At 34.0% G+C, this 20,411-nt stretch overlaps 5 protein-coding genes across 6 annotated transcripts; 3 read left to right on the top strand and 2 right to left on the bottom strand.

The window, feature by feature from the left end:
• Positions 1-42: 42 nt before the first annotated feature.
• Positions 43-7,301, bottom strand: LOC149727710 (solute carrier organic anion transporter family member 4A1-like). Its single transcript, XM_089888642.1, has 11 exons — positions 7,141-7,301; positions 6,795-6,926; positions 6,254-6,529; positions 5,748-5,863; positions 4,455-4,545; positions 3,788-4,000; positions 3,483-3,655; positions 2,841-3,181; positions 2,309-2,524; positions 1,667-1,837; positions 43-1,295 (listed from the first exon to the last, which is right to left on the bottom strand). Exons 1-11 carry the CDS (start codon positions 7,215-7,217, stop codon positions 1,116-1,118), a joined length of 1,986 nt encoding a protein of 661 aa, XP_089744768.1. The 5' UTR covers positions 7,218-7,301; the 3' UTR covers positions 43-1,115.
• Positions 7,302-7,985: 684 nt separating this feature from the next.
• LOC149727711 (nucleolar protein 12-like) lies at positions 7,986-9,029 on the top strand. Its single transcript, XM_089888669.1, has one exon. It carries the CDS (start codon positions 8,057-8,059, stop codon positions 8,606-8,608), a length of 552 nt encoding a protein of 183 aa, XP_089744795.1. The 5' UTR covers positions 7,986-8,056; the 3' UTR covers positions 8,609-9,029.
• On the top strand, positions 9,027-13,424 carry LOC149727712 (uncharacterized). Its single transcript, XM_089888649.1, has 9 exons — positions 9,027-9,171; positions 9,532-9,733; positions 10,021-10,211; positions 10,909-11,091; positions 11,487-11,588; positions 11,808-11,890; positions 12,139-12,243; positions 12,643-12,900; positions 13,150-13,424. Exons 1-9 carry the CDS (start codon positions 9,105-9,107, stop codon positions 13,285-13,287), a joined length of 1,329 nt encoding a protein of 442 aa, XP_089744775.1. The 5' UTR covers positions 9,027-9,104; the 3' UTR covers positions 13,288-13,424.
• LOC149727713 (mevalonate kinase-like) lies at positions 13,366-16,698 on the bottom strand. The gene is made up of 8 exons (XM_089888652.1): positions 16,569-16,698; positions 16,234-16,367; positions 15,808-16,041; positions 15,526-15,682; positions 14,983-15,139; positions 14,500-14,590; positions 14,057-14,167; positions 13,366-13,942 (listed from the first exon to the last, which is right to left on the bottom strand). Exons 2-8 carry the CDS (start codon positions 16,339-16,341, stop codon positions 13,673-13,675), a joined length of 1,128 nt encoding a protein of 375 aa, XP_089744778.1. The 5' UTR covers positions 16,342-16,367; positions 16,569-16,698; the 3' UTR covers positions 13,366-13,672.
• Positions 16,699-16,988: 290 nt separating this feature from the next.
• Positions 16,989-20,253, top strand: LOC149727714 (BPI fold-containing family C protein-like). 2 transcript variants are annotated; one of them, XM_089888660.1, is made up of 6 exons: positions 16,989-18,940; positions 18,995-19,103; positions 19,160-19,285; positions 19,693-19,792; positions 19,854-19,982; positions 20,046-20,253. In XM_089888660.1, the coding sequence occupies exons 1-6, from the start codon at positions 18,622-18,624 to the stop codon at positions 20,097-20,099; spliced, it is 837 nt and encodes a 278-aa protein (XP_089744786.1). In that variant the 5' UTR covers positions 16,989-18,621; the 3' UTR covers positions 20,100-20,253. The 2 variants fall into 2 exon arrangements, with proteins under 2 accessions (XP_089744786.1, XP_089744787.1); XM_089888661.1 differs by having other exon boundaries at positions 19,238-19,285.
• The last annotated feature ends 158 nt before the right edge of the window (positions 20,254-20,411 follow it).

Below are 20,411 nucleotides of genomic sequence, written 5' to 3' on the forward strand. Positions count from 1 at the left end.
TATATGCATGCACGATGCAATAAACCAAAATTCTATTCTGTATATATTAATGGTTTTTAAATTTGTATTTTCCAATATTTAAGAATGAAAATTTAACAAAGATTGTTTGTTCAATACAAAAAACTTTATATGCATTTAACTGATAATAAGTATTAGGCCTTCACTGATGCATATATTATGGAATACCTGAACAAGTATGTCATATTCACTGGCATAGACTGTTAATGATTAGCAATATAGGAGTAACTTAATTGTAAAAACTACTAAAAATTGTAAAAAAGTAAAGCAGTTATAACTGCTAAATTCGGAAGAAGTTAGTAAAGGGTCTAAAAATGGTGTTTTGTTCGGGCAGGAGGATGGAATGTGATAATGAAAAGAACAGTTTTCAATAGGTAATAATGCAAAACATTCGGATTTAAAAAAGGCTAGAAATGCAATATAAATAAAAAAATTATTCAGAACATAAAACTGCCAGTGATTGAAATATTAATTCAACATTAATCTAAGACACTTTGGTTAATAGTTAATACTAATAGGTGATAATGCAGTATAATACATACACAGTAGTTCCCAAACTATGGTACACATTTCAAGTGGCACTGGATTACAAGAAAATACCTTTAAATGAACGTCAATGTTTATGTGTTATTATAAATTGTTACTTGCAACAGCTTAAAATACTGTCCAGATTTAGAAATTTTATAAATGTATTAGTGAATGGATGCACATGCCTGTTGGACGTGTTTAGGTTTACGGAACATAAAATAATAACAATTTTTGAGACAAAGCATAAACTATGGTATTTTAACTGTTGTACAAGACAACTGTTAGAAATGAAGTTTAAACAACTAGAAATAGTTTGGAAACCACTGAAGCGTTAAAAAGAATTATAAAATCTACATTATTAAAAGGCACTAAAAGTAAAATGTTAATAAAACTAAAATCTACTGATATAATAAAAACAAAACATTCTGGCTAGAAAGTGCTTTAAACATAAAGGTTGGCCCATGGCCTTTAAAAACTAAATATTCCTTGCAATAGTTAGAAGGGTTAACAATTCTTGCAAAAAGTAATTGCTATAATAGCATGCTATGCTAAAATATGAATATAGATAATTAGGAAGTGTCCTCAACATAGGATGGATTATCTACTGTATTGTGAACAGGTGTTTTCTCCTTGACTGACTGATCTGTAGCTGTGGCTGTTGTCATATTAACATCTTCAGTCTCTGTGGGTGTACCAAGCACTGGTTTGTATGTAAGATAGGCAGCTGAGTAGAATATGAGACCGACAATCTAAACAAGGTAGGATTTAGTTATTAAATAAGCATAACACATTAAATAAACATAACATGTTAGGTTAAATTATTGTTTAATAAATGTAAAAACTGAATGTACACCACTGTTTCAATAAATGAAGACAGTCTGTTAACAATGAAAGATCACAAGGTAATGTATAAAATTAGGGTATTAGGTCAACAGGTTATGTCTGGCTTAAATCCCAAGTCCCATGAGATGCCTCGTTGTAAGATCTAACCCATAGCCTATAGAAGAAAACATGCTATGGTTTGGGGAAATGGTACAACACTGGCATCTCATCTTATCCCAAGGCATATCTCGTCATAGGCCTTCTACCAAATAAAAAGAACAAGTTGGTTAAAACCCACCTTTAGAACAATCACCAATATGACCAGATTCCTTGATATGAGAGAGTTTGTGTAGACACTGCATGATCCCCGTACACCACATGAAGTTCCCCACACACTGCATGCTTTGTCGAGGACAAAACCAAATAGAATCGGGCCAGGGATCGTGCCCAGTGCTCGTAGGAACAACCACTGATGGGGAAATACATAATTATGTTTGGAGAAAAAATGAAGGATATCTGAGCTGTGTATATTAATGGTAAAAGGAAAGTTTAAAATAAGCAATTCAGAAATCAGTTCAGAATTAAATCAAATCTTTGTAATCGTATTACATCCATTTTTCGGATGTATAGTAAAAAAATTACTTTCTCCCCATTTTTTATCGTTTAACATCTGCCATTTCATGCAAAGAAAGACATGATACTACTTTGACTAGGACAATAAACTCTCTCTTTTACTTCTGCTACCAAGCATATTGTAAATAAACTCTTAACGGCTTATCTGGTATAAAAAAACGTAGTGTATATCCGAAGTTTTGTCCACTATTGTTATCCCCTAATAAAATCTTGCAGGTTGGCAGACGAAACGTCGGACATACACTACGATTTTTATACTAGTTCATACCAGATGAGCCGTTAAAAGATTATTATTATACTCTCCCACCTGAATACCAACAGCAAATGATCTTTGAGTGAAAGGAACAATCCTAATGGTTGCTTGCAATGCAGGAATCGCAATAGAGAAGGTAAGGTAAAGAGCCAGGAAGAGAATGATCAAAAACAAGACAACTCCTCCAGAAGGACACGCTTCACCAGGGCAGTAACCAAGTATTATGTGTTGTGATGTTGTGTTGCCATTGATACAAGAGCAGTTGGAGAACTGGATAAATAGGATTGTTATGTAAAGAGACACATTATAACAAGGATAAAATGTGGTGGAATTTTGGTTTGCAGGTCAAGCTTCTTTGAAAATTTCGATTACTTTATGTGTAAATGACGAACAAAAAGTTATTGAATATTAATTAAAAGCACATATCAGTTTAGCCATAGCCCTCACAAACAAAAAGATGACTATGGTATAACTTGGCATATAAGTTAGATACAAGTTATGTTACATAGAGTTCCTACTACAAGGCACAACAGGGCAAGGTTTACTCAAGAAATTACAGCAAAATAATTAGGGTTATGAAGCTCACCGTTTGGTTGGAGAGTGTGTCCATGCAACCTGCATAGCATGGGTTATAGAAAGTAATACCATTTGAACCACACACAGGGTTAAACGAATCAGGGTTGCACCCACACTCCGTGTTACATGGGGCAATTATTCCATTGATTGATTGCGTGCTTGGGTACAGAGCATTGGAACCAGCAAATAAAGGATTCGGACACGATTGCAGCAAAATAAGAAGCGCAAGCATGGAAAAAAATGAGACAGCTATGCAGAATTTGAACATCCCTGCCACAGTGAGTCTCACTTTCATCACGATGATGCCACCAGTGAATTGACCTCCTGCTCCCCCGATGATCGCGATTAACCCTGAAGAGTTACCATGATGATAAATCAAAAGAGAAAGTTGAGCATAAGGAGGTGTAATGTTAGGGAGCTCTGGAGTGACATGTCTTCCCAATTTTTAAAACATGGGTGAAATCCTGTGTATTACAGTTTTAAAGAATGTTTTAGGTAAAGTATAAAGTCAATTTAATTTACCTCTATGATTGCAGTGTTAAAGATCTAATTAATAAAACAACAAAGAGAAGGAAATCAACAGCAAAACACTATTGTTAAACAAGCTAGGGGTGAAAACTACTTAAGTAAAAATGTCAAATAAATTAAATACCAATATAAACAGCAGCTGTGGAAGCAGACAACTTAAACAATGACTCAACAACTTTTGGACCAAATGTTGAAAGTCCGGCAGTTAACGCTCCTTCCGTTGCCCCCGCCAACGAGATGAATAAGAACGAGGGATTGCGCAACATAACGAGAAGGCACTTCGGAAAATCCTTTATTCTAAAATTAGATTGATTTAACGCAACAAATTTTCTTACTAGTTATTAACAATGCTAGAAAAAGTTTCTAAAACTGTTTGCACCAAAAATTTGAAAACAAGACATGCACTGACTGATGCATAACATAACTCACTTTTTCCCAAATTCACAGTTTTCTTGCACCTCGCAAGCCACTTTATCCTGATGCATCTCATTCTCTCTGTTCTTTCTTACTTCTTCTGTTCCTGGTAGTTGCCATGGGAACAGGAGGATGGGGATTCCTACCAGGATAGTAAGAATGCCGAATAAAAGAAAAGGAAGCCACCATGCTCCGATGAACTGAGGACTCGTTTCTGGGATGTTCACACTGCAGAATGAATAAATTTGAGCAATGGTTGTTAAACAAAGTATTGCACAGACTACCATTTTGGATTTTCAGATAAATATGTGGCAGAAACTGGTACCAAAAGTACATCTAAGCTTCCATTTGGAAATTACTTGAATAAAACATATTTATCGCCGCGTAGCAGAGCTGTTATAACAAGGGTGTTTATTTCATACACCTCCTGTCAACTTGAAATTTCTCTCTTTAATCTTATGCAGATTCATGCATTTGGAGGTATACGGGACTACCATTGATAACAAAATGCGACAATCAGGATGTATAGTATTATGTGACTTGACAATTAAAAAAATTAATAAAAAGGTGCCAGAATACCTGATTTTACTGTTAAAACCAGAACTACCTATTAAAGAAAATCTGAAAAACTACTTACAAAAGAACCCATAGCATAAAGTAACAAAACATACAAACCACATACGTTGTTCCAATTATGGTGTAAATACTCAGTATGTTGCCAGCTACTAGAAAGCCAACTCCTGGACCAAATATAGAGAGTGCATAGTAAATACCTGTAAACAATACGTTCCGTTTTAATTGTTTTAATATATTATACTATAATAAGTTGTTATTATTATTTGAAAAAATAGTATGATATTATGGAATTCAAAACCTTTCTGTAACTTGAACAGCATATCTCTGTATCTTATAATACCAAGTGTTGGCCATAAGTTTTAAATATTAGTGATATCTTTTTACAGAAACATCGTTGTCAAAGCACGAGATGTCACCGTGACTTACTGACGTCATAAGTGAAAAGTGCCTTGCAACAAACCAATATCAGCATGATCTAGATGCCAATAGAGCTTTGTGCTTATACAACAAAATGTGTATTAACAAAACAGTTTGGCACCATAACTCAGTGGATGGGTGCTTGTATCATAACTAAAGAATTGGGTTTAATGCCTGATACTAATACACAGCGCATGCATCCTTGGGCAAGATATTAAACAGACATTACTTTTAACCCAGTTGTCATTAATGGTTTGTAATTGTAACAGTCGGGGTGTTAGGGTAAGCTCGGTTCCCATTGCTAACCACCACACTGTAGGACCTCACCCACGCAAAACAGAATAAGATAAGCAAAAATAATTTACGAAACAAAACGGTTTGTGTTGAGTTTCATGACAGGAAGCTTGTCATTATGACATCATCATTAAACATGATGAAATCATCTCCTAATGCAAAAATGTGTTTTGTTTTCATTTATTTAATTAATAATTAATGGTTACCCATGAAAAAGTATATTTTTGGAATTTGATCGATAGTAGTAATTGATGTGGCAATTAAGTCTGGTTATTACCATTACTTGTCAAAACTATTTAATTATTACTAGAAAATTAACTTTTTCTCGATATGGGGTATTCACAGACAGTTTCATAAACTTTTAAGTTAATATTTTATACTCTTTGTACATACAGCATTATCTACCATTTTGAATAGAATGTTAATAGGATGCAGATTACTCAGATTAGTCATAACACAAACAGATAAATTTACATTTGAAGTGCAATGTTGTTTCAATCTAAATCAAACATCACATTATCCCAAATTAAATTCGCTGACCATTCAAAATATGGCTGACTACTGAACTGTTCAATGTTACGTGGATGACTTCCTGCACGCGGTTTCACCAAATATGCGGGACAAGATAGTGAAAGGATATCTCATCTATCTTGTAACAGGCAGTGATATAACACAACATATAACCCACCATGATACAATGAAGATGAAGCTTGTCTCACGTTTTCATCCAAATATGTGATACCAAGCGTATATAAAGGAGTGGCTCCAATGCCTGTCAACAACTGAGCTACATAGAATGCGTACCTACAGAATATGGACTAGTAAAATATTGACTTAATTTCAGATGAAACCAACCAAAACGAAGTTTAGAAAACTTAATAATTACTTATATTTTATCATTTCAGATGCCTAGATGCAAGACACTTTAAACCTAGTTTGCAATAAATTGAATTGCTTTGTTATCAGAATTGGCTTATAGTTTTAGAGGTTCTGGTACTAGAAGTCAAGCCTAAATTGTTTTTATTGAACATTTTATTCTTATGTATTGGTGAATGATATTCAAGTAATGGTTGGGCGGTTACCATTAGACAAGCTACCTAGTGTAATGATAGCTTGTAGACAACATTTAATTTGCATAGTAATCACTATACATACAACTAGTGAAAATAAACTGAAAGCAAAAAGTATAAGTACCTGTAACTTCTTAATGTAGCATCTGCACACTGGGTGGTTGAACCATTAACACTCAGTGAGCATGTCTCATCTGCATTGGTGATTTCATGCGCAGGTGCAAGAAAATGTGGCAAACTGAACACTATTGAACCCACACCTAATGTTACAATACCCCAGCCAAGCCACAGTGGTTTGTGGCCTCTGCCACCAAAGTATGTGACAACAAGAAGTGACAGACATGACGCGATGTCGTAGCAACTTGCTATTAGTCCTGCTTCTGAACTTTGAAGGTGAAACCTAAGAATAGTGGGGGTTAAAATTGTAAATGCATTTTGTGGCACTTTGCAGAAACAGAGTACGGCAGTGGATCTGTAATTTAGGCATGTGTTGGTGTATGGCTTTAACACATGGTACCATATGAAACTAACATGATGCTAGCCAAACATCAAAGTATATTTTACACAAAACAAGAGAAACCCGACATGCTACACTATGACTTACAAGATGTTTGCCGATAGTCAATAAAGTATATTTTATACTAGACATGTTAATTAGAGTTCACCTGTTCTCTAAGGTAGTAATAGAAGCATTGATGAGACCATTGACAATAAACCCTTGTAAAAACGCAGCTAATGATAACACTACTAATGCGCCCTGAGGTGTTGCACAACACTGAAAGATTTGAAGCGGAATTCTGTTAAAATAATAAATGAATTAATGTTTTTGTAGTACAACTAATGCTACTAAGGGCTAACAACATATTGTTTAATTTTACTCCTTTATAAACAAAATTGTTTGTAACTAAACCAGATTGAGTTATAGGCCTCAGGCGCTATGGGTAAGTTATAGCCATTGCCAAGGGTTTTTACTTACAATATGCTTAATACATTTAATTAATAGTAAAATACCTTTTCCTTGATTTTGGCACGCACCCAACTTCACATCCACACGTTTCATCAAGTGGAACATCATTCTCCTCGGACATGATTACCAAATTGTTTCAATAAATAAAAAACACTAAACCATGATGTTACCTAAACACTACAATTTTAGCTGTAAATAAGATATATATACCACTAAAAAAACTTTTTCTCTCAAGAATTATACTGGTAAATACTTTTATTTAACTTTTTTTTGAATGAAAACCGACAATTGGAATTTTTACTAATTTCTAAAAAGGTGGTATTTCCATAAGCCTGAAACAATAGAGTAGTAGCAATGCCAGCAACCAACAATAGTGGTGTCTAAAATAGCATTTATGTCACGAGTTTAGAAACGGAAGCTCTCGTCTTCTCACTACAGACAGACTAAATTATTGCAATTTGCCGGACAATAACACAGCCAATTAAACATGCGATTAGTATTTATACAGACACACATGCTACTTTACTACATAAATTGCCATTCATACTACAGATAGAGTCAATTATATATAACTGTTCGTTTTATATAATAGCTGATTGCAGCATAAAAAAAGTAACACCGTTAAACCGTACGCTGCTGTATTTGACTTTTATACTTTATACACATGTTTTGATCGAATGACATTGAATCTCTATCCGTTCGTCCTTTCGTAATATTAGACTCTTGTTTCTTCAAAACTAAACGAACGCCTAAGTATTTTGCTTCAAATGTTACATTACAACAGTATCGCGCCGCCGAAGTACAATGTTGTTTTCTTCGGTAAAGAGATGAGAAGAAAAAAAAGAATGAGAGAGGGCAAGTAAAAAAGGCTGAAGCGAAAGAAAAAAGAGCGTTCAAACGTCACACGTGCTGCACGTAATCAACATTTTGCATTCTGTAGTAAAGGTAATAATTTAAAATATGGGAAAACCAAGAGCACGAAAGTTAGATATTAAATTTGACGAAGAAAAACGAAAAGATTTTCTCACCGGATTTCACAAACGTAAAGAGGCGAGAAAGAAGCAAGCAAGACTGCAATTAGACAAGCAAATTAAAGAGGAGCGTATCAAAATACGAAAGAATAAAAGAGATGGAATACAAAATCGTCTTGAAGAAATGAATGAGATAAGATTGGGAGAAGCAGATATTGGTGCAAGTTACGTTGATATTAACAGTAAAGTATTGGAAATGCCCAACCATAATGTAACAGTTGTTGAAAGTGAGTTATTTGATTCTGTTACTGATATGTTTATGGGAAGTAATGAGCCTGCGCCAGAAGTTGACCCCAATGAAGTCATAAAGAAGGAAAAAGAAACAAAGAGAGCAATGGAACATGCGGCTAAACTCACAAGCACACAACAACGATTAAAACAAAACAAAAAGAAACTTCCAACAGGAAAATTAACGAAAAGGACGAAGAAGTTTCATCAACGAAAGCATAGGCATAACATGAATCATAAAAAGAAAAAGTAACTTTTAAACAAATGCCCGCATGTTAAACATGAATAGTGTTTTACATTTCTTATAAGTAAATCAAGAGTACTCTACATTGGCTGTGAAGCTGGTAATCGACCAAAACACAATTTTAATTTTTCTTAAGTGCAGGTGGTTTCCATAATAAGAGTAAAGCCAGCATATTTATTCCTTAACGAGTATCATATTGTCATTCAATATGATACCTGTAGTCTTGACTCCTGTACATATCATGTTTTTTACAAACTTTTTAAATGTTCTGTTTGATTTCTATATTGTTATTAACTAGGTTCAACTTAAATCTTTTCCATGCTAAAATTAAATAGGCTACTTGTCTGTATGCAGATCCTCAATTTGTGGGGCGGATTCTTGATTACTTTTCGAACATTTTGTTTTAAACAGTAATTGATTCTGTTTGAAGGTTTCACAACTTTTAGTAGTTCGTAGGTTGTTTACGAGTTCAAATGCTTTGAAACGTCAACCATAATTGACGACAATGTCATTTTTTACAAAGCTGTATTCCAATATTCACTTTGTACCTAGATGTGGCACACAAACACAAGGTTGGTAGAAAAGTTTTCCCTCATAATTCTCAGTTGCCTTGCGCAGTGGTCGGGCCCCTAAAACATTTATATATGTGAGTAAGGAATGACTTTGTTTATTGAGGGGTTGGAAGGATCTTGGCATAGCCATGAGAATTGATCATGAAAACAGTTATCTGGCTTCTTCACTGGTTCAAATAGTGCTGCTGATTGCTTTTATATATTAAACGATAAGATATATTTAACTAATAAATTAGACTGAAGTTTTAAACATAGTTACTGAGTTTTGGCATAAAGCTTGCTATATTGGAGCATGAACAAGATAATTTCAGCTCTTGATTTGCAACTGATTTTAACTTGGTTATTTATTTTAAATTCCAGTAAGGAAGTACCTGAGTGATAGATATGGTGCCATTGGCGAGATTTCAAAGCGAGAGCAAAACACTGACATGCCAGTTGTGTGTTTATCACTTGACCGATGCCATGAAAAGAATTTTCCAATCAGCTCACTTATGATTGACCGTATGGTGGCCACCATTGATAATGCTGAGCATTTGCATGGCTCACAATATTACTTACATAAGTATGCATGTTTACATATTGTGTGTAAATTATAAACTTTATTTTTTATGCAAATTCTTACTGTTGCATAAACTTTAAGGGTATCAAAAATGCACATGGATTGATGGATATTTGGATTAGTTAAATTTAAAAAAAATTAAACTCAAGTGACAACTGATCTGACAAAGAAAGAAGGAGGTCTTTAATTTATTCAAAGGAGCAAATCATGAATTACATTAATTGACTAATGAGTTGGGAAACTACCGCTATTGCTGTTAAAAATAAACATTAATATTCCTTTATTTGAAGGTTCAGGTATTCTGAAAACGGTTATTTTTTACGCCCATGGACAGTTTACACTTTTGTCGATAAGTGTTTAAAGTATGACGCTCAAATTCTCATGGAATGTCTCAAAAACAAACAACATTATGGAATTTTCCCAGATCAAGTCTGCTTTAATAAATTACTTGATCATTTTATGAAGAAAAACGACTTAAAAGGTGTGTTGTTTGTTCATATAAAAAGTTATGCACAAGAAAATGTGTTGGACCTAGGTTTGAAGTTTTAAACACACGTATAAAAAATACAATTTTGTACTTTTGTTTTCAGTATTAACCATAAACGAGTTGTGTATATGGCTTGTGTATTGTGTATATTGGCGCCGTGGCATAGTGGTTAGCGCGTCTGCCTGTGACCCGGAGGTAATGGGTTCAAGGCTTGACGCTGCTACCATTGTGGGCGTATGTGTCCTTGGGCAAGACACTTAACGGCAATTGCTCCAACCCAGTGGTCACTAATGGGTTGTCTAAATTATCAGCCATACTTTAAAAAAAATGAAAAAATCCCCCAAAAAATAGTCACCCACAAAGTAACATACAAGGTAACTCGTAAGCTGGCACGAGGTGTTAAACCCGTGTGATAACGACTGTCGTTTTCCGGCCACGCGAGGATAAAGTAAGTTACCTTCATTCATTCATATGTGGATTTATCGTTACTTTACAATGTTGTATATTACTCCTTTTTGTGTCCAATTAGCCAAAATAAAGTTATTTTATTCACTCATTAAACAAAATAAAGTTATTTTTCAAAAAAAATTAATGTTCGTTTCATATCGGAAACCCCAAGTTTTTAAAAATAAATAGTACTACATTGCTATATGCCTATATAGCTTCAGGCTTTAGCCTTGTATGTTACCAGGTGGGGTTGAAGTCCTTGTCGAAATGTTCCTTCTTGAAATGCTCGATAACAAAACTTGCCACGCGTTAAGTTTGAAGCTCCTCTCACAATACTGGAAAGCTAACATTGCAGAAGGAAATGTTGTTCCTGAGTTTGCAGATGTGGTTGAAAAGAGAAATATCGCCGGCGTGTTGTACTGTGTTGGTTAGTTTTGTTGTTACTTTGTTTTCTTTTAAGATTTTTTGTTTTACATACAAACTTATGTCTCAAATATTTCTTTTTATTAATCCAGTCTGTTTTTTACTTGTAACCTTCATTGACTGCTTGTGTGTTTTAACAAGTTACTGCCCCACATAATTTTTGTACATTTAAAAAAAAAGGATGCCTGTGATTTAATTGTTGGTCTATTTTCTACTTGGTCTATTTTCTACTTGGTCTAGAAATTAAACTGTATAGTATATACATATAACCATATTGTGTGTTTGAAACATACAAAGCCACATAATTTTGCTACATCTAAAATAAATAATACTTATGATGATTTAGCATTGTGTTTCGTTGGTAGTGCACTTTTTAAAATTTTTAGGTCAAATTTTCAGGTCGATTCTTATCCAACCCACCCATAATGGTGATGGGTCAAGCACTTCTTGGTCAAATCGAGGCAGAACATGGCATTAGGGCAATTTACCAAGAACCATGGGGTATGTGTCACTGTTCATAAGATTTCAGTGGTATGTGTCAATGTTTTATTCGTAATGTTCATCCTGACAGAGTGACGAAACTAAAAAAAAAATCTTGGGTTGTTCTGTTTGGCAATATACACACTATAAAAGCGTTGTAATACTTTTTCATGGTGTTTTATTTAAGGTTTATTGTTTATCCAACACAACTATATTTATTTCCCCATTACAACCATGTAGGTCCACTGTCTTGGGAACCTGGCTATTTGGATAGAGCTTTAAATTATCTGGAAACCTCAAATTTTGTTATATCCGAAGAATGTGTAAGTTTGTGTGATTAGTTTCAACTTAGTTTTTATAATATCACAGAAAACAACAGTTTATTAACTTAATTTACAATATAAACAGAGCTTTTTTGTAGGATCAGGATTTATAGATTACACACCAATTTTTTTATTGCAATTTTGGGTAAGAGCAATGCTGGTAGGTTTCGTCTAAATCGAAACACATGAAATGAAAATTCATACAACTTATGTGATGATTTCTTTAACACACCTCTGTTATTCCACAGGCGAATACTTTACTTCACTGTGCGGGTCAACAAGGTAGTGACTGTGATACATTAGTGAAAGTTAAAGAAGTTATAAACAACTTGCGCGAAAGAAGTTTAATATCTGTGAGTTTTAGGTCAAATATAAATAGTTTAATTTTGACATTTGGTGCACTACTGGTCCCAAATTTCTCAGCTCTTGGCCCAAATTTCTCAGCGAAAAGAAAAACTACTGGTAATTAAGCTTATCTCCAAGTGTGGTTGGTACGTTACTGCTTTTATCCCATATTTATGTGTAAGGCCTACAGCGAAACTAACTAAGACAACTCTGCTTAAATCGGTCATAGTTATCTCATTTGACATAAGTTAAATACTAAAAGAATTAACTAATAGTTTTCGAAATCCTCAAAGTTACATACTTAACTCGTAATTACATACCTAACTCTTATGAAATAAAACACACAAAGGTTATCCTGTTTTAAATTTAAGATGTTCATGTACCTTAATATTTGCCCTTATATTTAGTCTGATGAAACTCTTACATTGAATGGTGCTGCCAACAAGTTGTTATCTTGCCTTAAAGTGAACGAAGAACAAGATATGAATTCATTTAAACAAACAGCACAAGACTGGGTGAAAGAAAGAGAAACTTTAATAGAAATAGAAAGTCAAATATTAAAGGAATATTCTAACGAGAGAGAAAGAGTTTTTCAAGAAATGGAAATTGATGATAAAGCTCACTTGATGGCAGTAGAGAGACTGGGTTTCTGGGACTTGGCAAAAGTAAGTGGAGAATGAAAATTAGGAAAACCAGTTGATTATAAATATTATGTGTTGTTTTATCGCTGTTTATTTTTAATATAAATTGTTTTGTAATCGAAGCAAGTTAACTTAAGTATGTTATTTTAACTATAAACAATGGTATATTGGTAACTCAACTTCAACTTTATACAACCCTGTACCATATAAATACTTTGGAATACCTCATTTAATACTCTTATGTTTTGGAATTTAAGCGATTTCCATTTACAGAGTGAAGAAGCCGATGTTTCGGACCAAATATTTTATCTTCGTAAAGATTATGTTGAAGGTGCTATGTATGACCTGGATATTTTAGAACGATATCGAGAAATTTGTGGGTCAACTAAAGAACCAGTGATTCTCATATAGAAGTTTTATAGAGGGTTTCAATTCATTTTCCTTATGTGCGGCTCCATTGTAGTTCAACACAGTACAAGAAGACAACTGTTATCATCACCAAGTGATGGTTAAATTATATTTTAAATACAACACGTGTCAAGATAGTATTTTATGCAGATCGTGCAAACAGCAAATTGATTATTTAAATTAAGCGAAATTATTGGCAAGAAATCAGCTCAGTTGACAGGCTTTTGTTTCGGTGGTCAATAAATGTCTTTTTTTGGTTCTTCCAGTATTGCAGAGGTAATTCAAGCGCAAGAGTTATATGTTCTTTCACTAATCTGCTGAAGATAAGGACTAATACTAGATGCTAATAGGAGGTGTACAGTTTATAACATGACAGCTTATTCTACTGTCATCTCACAACCTCCAACATTTTCACCCCTCCACACCCTAATGTTGCTTCCCATGATAGAAAACCATTGTCATGCAATTCTTGCTTCAAGGATTCCACCCTTTGTGCATCTGTACCTTCATCTATAAGGGTTATAGCACACCCACCACCTCCAGCTCCTGTCAGTTTACATGCAAACCCAAAGTCATTCGATAATTGATGAATCTTGTCCAGCTTAGCATGGCCCACCCCAATACTGTTTAAGAGGTGGTGATTTATCTTTAGTAAATCCTGAAATACAAGAATATATTTGAGCAACAAAACCTTTTATTGACGCACAAAACATGAGTGACAAAATCCTATTGAAGAAAGTGATTAAAATTGTATTTTCGTTTGTTTTCTAACCTTTAGCTGGTTTTGTGAGTTTTCTGTTTCATTCCAATTTGCAAACAGTTTCTCTGCTGTTTTACATATTTCATCAATGGCATACAATATGTGACCGGTAGTCTCTGGATACTGCAAAGAAATTCTGAAGTTGGGAAAAACAAAAATTGATTTTTTAATTCCCTCAAAAATTGATTTTTTAATTCTACACTGGCACTGTACCACAATGATTAAAGTGCGAGGCTTGATGTATCTACTTTTGTGGGTAAAACACTTAAAGGTGGCTGTACACAGTATCTGAAATTCTCCCGTTTTGTCCAGATTTCGCTGCTCCATGCTTCGCAGGCGAATTCGCATGCCGGATACTGTGTACAGCCACCTTAACCGTTGTTTCAGCTCAGTGGTCAATATATAATTGCCCCTAATTCCAGACATCCACCAATCTTCAACAATATTTTATTCACCTGAGACAACTTTTCCTGCACAGCAGAAACAAGAGCTTTGGTATTTCTTGAAACTTTTGTGTCCGTCACTAAAAATCGCAGTTCAGGAAAACTTGGCAAATATGAAAATCAGTTGTAAAAACAATGAAGAGTTAATTTTGTGATGTTTTATGTTGCCACACATGTATATGATAATTCAGCTGTCACCAATTTATAAATGTCCCAAGCCATTTTGGTCTATTTAGTATGGTGGAAATTATTTATTTTTTTGACCCATTTGGTAGTAAACAAAGGACATTTAAAGAATTATAAAATTGTATCCTCACGACTCCTGTAGACCGTTGTTAATTGTTTAAAAACTGATTAGGTTATTTGGATGTTATGGTCTAAAGGTTTCCTGTCTTCTCTACCCTACTATATGCTAAAAATGATTCCCAGTGATATATAGTATATACATAGGGTTGGGAACTACTACCTACAACATACTTTAATATCAACTCTCACTTTTTTAATCTTGTTATTACTCCAGCTTGAAAGGACGCAGCTCCTCCATAAGTAGCTACAGAGTTGTCAATACCAGAAGGATTACCATGGACAATTTTCTCCATTAAATATGCGTGTTCGTTGATTAATGTAAGTGATTCTTCATTCAATAACATGTCTAAAAAGTTTATAATATTTTAAACTTGGTGATTTAACACTGACTGAAAAATTATTATGGCTACGAATTTATAAAAAAATACTGATGAATGAAAGACTTTATTTTGTAACTTTGGTTACGATAATAAAGGTTTGTATTATACAAAATCAACAAATGGCTTTAGATGAAGGGAACTTACCAGGTTTGTATTATACAAAATCAACAAATGGCTTTAGATGAAGGGAACTTACCAGGTTTGTATTATACAAAATCAACAAATGGCTTTAGATGAAGGGAACTTACCAGGTTTGTATTATACAAAATCAACAAATGGCTTTAGATGAAGGGAACTTACCAGGTTTGTATTATACAAAATCAACAAATGGCTTTAGATGAAGGGAACTTACCATTTCTTGTTGGCTGAATTTGGTGAGACATGACAAGAAAAGCAGTTGCCATAGCAACATTTATCGCTGCAGAAGACCCCAGACCGGCTCCAATTGGAAGATTTTGACTTGTCACCTCGATATTTAAGCAAGGGAAGTTATTGGATTTGCTGAAAATCTAAAAGAAAATGTAAGTCTTTGACAACTGTACATTTACTTGCACGAAATATTAGTATTACAGACATAAAATCTTATCAGAAACAGACATACGCAAACATTGTGCAACTTACAAAAAGATTTTACCTTAAGGTAGCCAAACAGAAAGATAGTTAGAGCAATCTGAAGCAGTTTGTTTTCATTTTCAAAGTTTTTTTCAACAAATGATTTAATATTTGTTTCCAAATTCGCCTCATTGTTGAACTTAGAAGAAGATGCCAGATTTTCAATATCTGTCAACTTTATGTGAATGTCATTTCTCCTTGAAAGAGCCACCATCTTGAACTTGAGTGAAGTTTCATCAGTTTTTGTTGTTTCTACCTAAAACCACCCAATAAACTTTTATTGCGAAAAAAAAATATATATACAGTTTTTTTAAAGAGTAAATAGACTGTATAGCTATTAAGAGTATACGCAATAATTTTCAGAACACCTTACTTTGATTTAAGTTATTATGCCTTAGTATAACACTGTATTGTGTACAGAAAGTTGTTGGTTAATTGTATAACTTACCGTAATACGACCGTCGACTGCACACGCTATAGCACGTTTTCCGTGTACAACCGCATGTTCGCCGTGCAAAATAATCTTTCCTGGAGCACTGACTTTTACTTTCTTCATATTATATAATGTGTTATTTAAGAAATCTGAAAATCCAAGTTTTTACCGATAATTTAATTGCAAAAGATTGTAAGGTACTGGAACAGAACTTATGCGTGGTCGACTTTTAGTGATCGTTTTCGATGTTTCTACTTTTCCTACAGACATAAAACTCATACACCATGTTATTTAAACGGCCCAGAATGCAGTTATAAGATTATAATTTGTGAAATTAAAGAAATAATTACCGGTTATTGATTACCAATCGGCGATTGCAACTCTCATGTCGGCTATGACTACCTCAATTATAAAGAGTTTACGATGCGGGGTTATTCCCTCTTAAGATAAATGCTCTTCAACCGGTGTGCACGGTGCAACCTCACAGAAATAAAAAAGAATAGAAGGCGCATCTCCAATGTCGGCAAAGGAGAGAGCACGATACACTGTCTCTCTTTCGCGGGTCGTTCCCGTTTACTATTGTAGTCAATGGAGTCAATGACGTTTTGTGTAGTTTTTCTTCGTTTTTTGACTTAATTTAAAGTTATTGTGTAAAAAAACTATTTTCTAATATATATATATTTCTCAAAAACCGTTTGTTTGAAATTTTTAATTAATTTTTTTAAATAATTAAATTTCCTAAACAAGTGGTAAACTGTAAGCGTTAACGTACCAAATAACTAAACTAGCCTAACAAACTTGAATAGTTGGTGTAGTTTTTAAAATAAACAGCTAAAACCGTCCAAAAATATTATGCGCCTATCTTTTACAATGGAGACGAAGGGAAATGGGGACGGAGTTGGCGGTCACGTGAATAGAAAAAAGAATATATCACGGTTTTGGAAAGTTGCGCGTTCTACTCTTTTTTATTTCTGTGTGCAACCTAGGGTGCACAAAAATATGTCAGGGGGTGTACCCACTGAGCTGTATAGTGGGTGTACCAGTACAAAAGGGTATACAAGGGTGCATCATAAACTACAACAATTTTTAGCAATAACAGTTTTGAACATTTTAACAAATTTAGCCGTTTCCAACACTTCTTTTATATGAACTCTATATCTTGCATCACTGGTAATTGAGAAACGTTATTAATTGAGAAACGTTAAAACCTCAAATATATGAGTCGTATAAACACCGAGTAGTCCAACTGCCGTCTATGTGTGTCCAAAATAGAGCAAAAGTGGTGACTTTGACAATGGGTTTAAACGAACTTGTTAAGTTTTGTTTGTGTTTTCCTATTGTGGGAAGGTGTAAAACAGCTTCTATTTACCTTACCAAACATTTTTTAGAAAAAATGTATAAATTTAGCCGCATTAAATGACTAAAATGTCGCAAATCAACCGCTTCTAATTCTAATTTTTGACTTTTTTTTGACACAGAAAACAAATAACACATGTTTTTTACATTTTTCAACCTTTAAATTTGTTTTAAGGCCCAAGTTTTTCTGTAATTTACCGAAAAACATACATTTTCCCTATACCTACTGTGTTATTTTGGACCCAAATTGCCGTTCAATTTGTGTTTTACGTAACAATGGGTTGGACTACTCGGTATTTCTATGGCTCTGTCCAATATAACATACGTCATACACCCACAGGTCCTCTGTCATTTATGCTTCCGCCATACGTACGTATAAATGGTGGATATGTATAAGTTGCATATGACTCATTATGTACGTATAGCAGTTTGTAAATCACTACCAGACATTAGGGCATATTTAGGATTTGCAGCAACCAGTACTTACGCAAGGAGAAAGCTTTGTTTTTGTTACTATATTATTTTGTTGATAGATGAAATGATTGTGACAGTATTGTATTCGGCAGTATTCCCACGACTTAACTAAAGTACGCGGCAAAGATAATAACTGTTGTTAATATTAAAATTCGGTAAGATCTTTATTTTGAATACTGGCTAAATTATATTAAAACTCCCGAAATGTTGTAATTTGCCAATTGGAATCATCAATCCAGTATCATATAGTTTAATCAAATGGCTGAAATATTTCGTACAGTTTGGTTTTGTCTCATAAAACTAGTTTTAGTTTTCTGAAAACAAACTGAGATATACACATGACAAAAATAAGTAGAAGTTAATATGGCTTGAAATTTTCGTCTCGCCTTTATTGTAGTTTTGTGAGGTTTTATTGCCAAACTTTAAAAGGTTTGCTGATATAATAACGAAATAATATATGGAAAATATATTCGAAATTCAGTCACTTGCCCCAAGAGATAGTTTAAGAAAAGTGGCTCGAAAAAATATAGTGTCTCAATACCCGAATTGTAGCAAAAAATGTAAACTTTATTAATGTTCATTATAACTTTTTTGTTATTACAAGTACATATTTGTATGATACAATATTTATTAATTGATGTTGGAACAGCGATGTCGAAGCTTTATGTCAATTATATTAATATAGCGGTTCATGATTTACTGAAAACACACTTGACGGATATTAAAGAGTATTTAAGAAATGTACTCGAAATACGTCAATCAAAGAAAGGGTATTGGTTGCTGCTTGGCATCTTTATTTTTATCGTCCTTTGTGGGATATGGGTACGACAAGGAAAACCAACAACAACTGCTGGAAAGTTCTTTGATGCGCCAGAATGTATAGCTAAAATTCGTAAGTTTATAATAGCACATTATTTCCCCATGTGTTATCGAAGTTCCTTTATAGTTAAAAATACCGACAGCCTCCAACCGAAAAACATTTCCCTGAACGACATATCTGGAGAGTGGAAACTTCCGATCTATAGGGTTGCTAATGTACATTATGCTCTTTTACAGTAAGTGAATCAAGGCTGTAACTTTTGCCGGATGACTTTCTACAAACGTTGTTTAGTTTAAAGATTTATCAATTCGTGATGGCAACAGCTACAGTACAACTCACCAAATTTCCTAACGCAGTGATTCGTTTCAGCATTGAACACGGGAGCTTTATGATTGACGGCGACTATGGATTTCGACAGTTAGTTGACTGTAGTATTTTATGAGACAAAATCAAACTGTGTAAAATATCTAATTCTTTTTTATTAAACTACGATACCAAATTGGTGATTGATGAATGAGCATCTTATTATTAAATGCTATTTCCAGCCATTGAAAAATTGTTGTATTCGTTTTAACACCGAATTTTAATACTTAACAACTGTAACCGCCTTTGCCCCGCTCTTTGGTGGGCCGTGAGCAGGAAACTGTCAAATAATAATGTGGCATTTTGTTTTGTCCATATCATCAATGGGTACCTGTAAAAGGTGATTTAAAATAGTAGCGTCCTTGCCCGAGCCCTGCCTTGCGCCCCACCCTCTGTATATTTGAATTTTTTGAAAATGTTTTTTCACTTTTTTTAAGAAGACAATAATATCTTATTTTCAGTCTCATAATTGAGAAAAGCGGTCATTTTACCGGAGAAGCAACCGACATTTATTTTGATTTAAATCTAGTTGTTTCAAAAACAAACACCGAGCAAACCCCAGTAAGTAATATATAGCTTTTAGATTCATATGAAGTGTTGTTAATAAAGAACTTGTTTACAGGTAAATATACAGCATTGTACAGCGTCTGTATATCACGTGTCATTACGGACAACAGGCGAATTAGCATTCATTTACAATAACCTGTTAAAATTATTGAAAGAGAGCATCATAAAAGGTTTACAATCACAGGTATAATCAGGGCAAGGTGTTTTAAACATTCTGTAATTTGTTTTTAACCATTATTTTTTGCAGCTTTGTCCAAAAATTGGCAACGAATTGATAAAAACATTTGAAACATGTTTTTAACGTCTCCAAGAAAAAACTAATTTCTATTAATTACCAGCAGCATTAATTTCATATGGGTTGGTGGCAGGCATGCTAACCATAGGCCATGCGCCGAACGTATATGCGTTTTGTATGGCCTTTTTATGATATATTAAACGTAAAAACTTTAAATACAGATATACATATTTTTAATTCATAGAAAACTCACTGATAGGACTATCATATAAGTTGTCATCACTGTTAACCACGCTTCGCATACCGCTTTTTGAGCACGTAAGTGGTCATATAAATCCTTTGTCATAGAACAGTTGTTCTTGTAGCCTTTTGCGCGCC

Source organism: Ciona robusta, chromosome 11, assembly GCF_009617815.1.
Source record: "Ciona robusta chromosome 11, ASM961781v2".
NCBI lineage: Eukaryota > Metazoa > Chordata > Ascidiacea > Phlebobranchia > Cionidae > Ciona > Ciona robusta.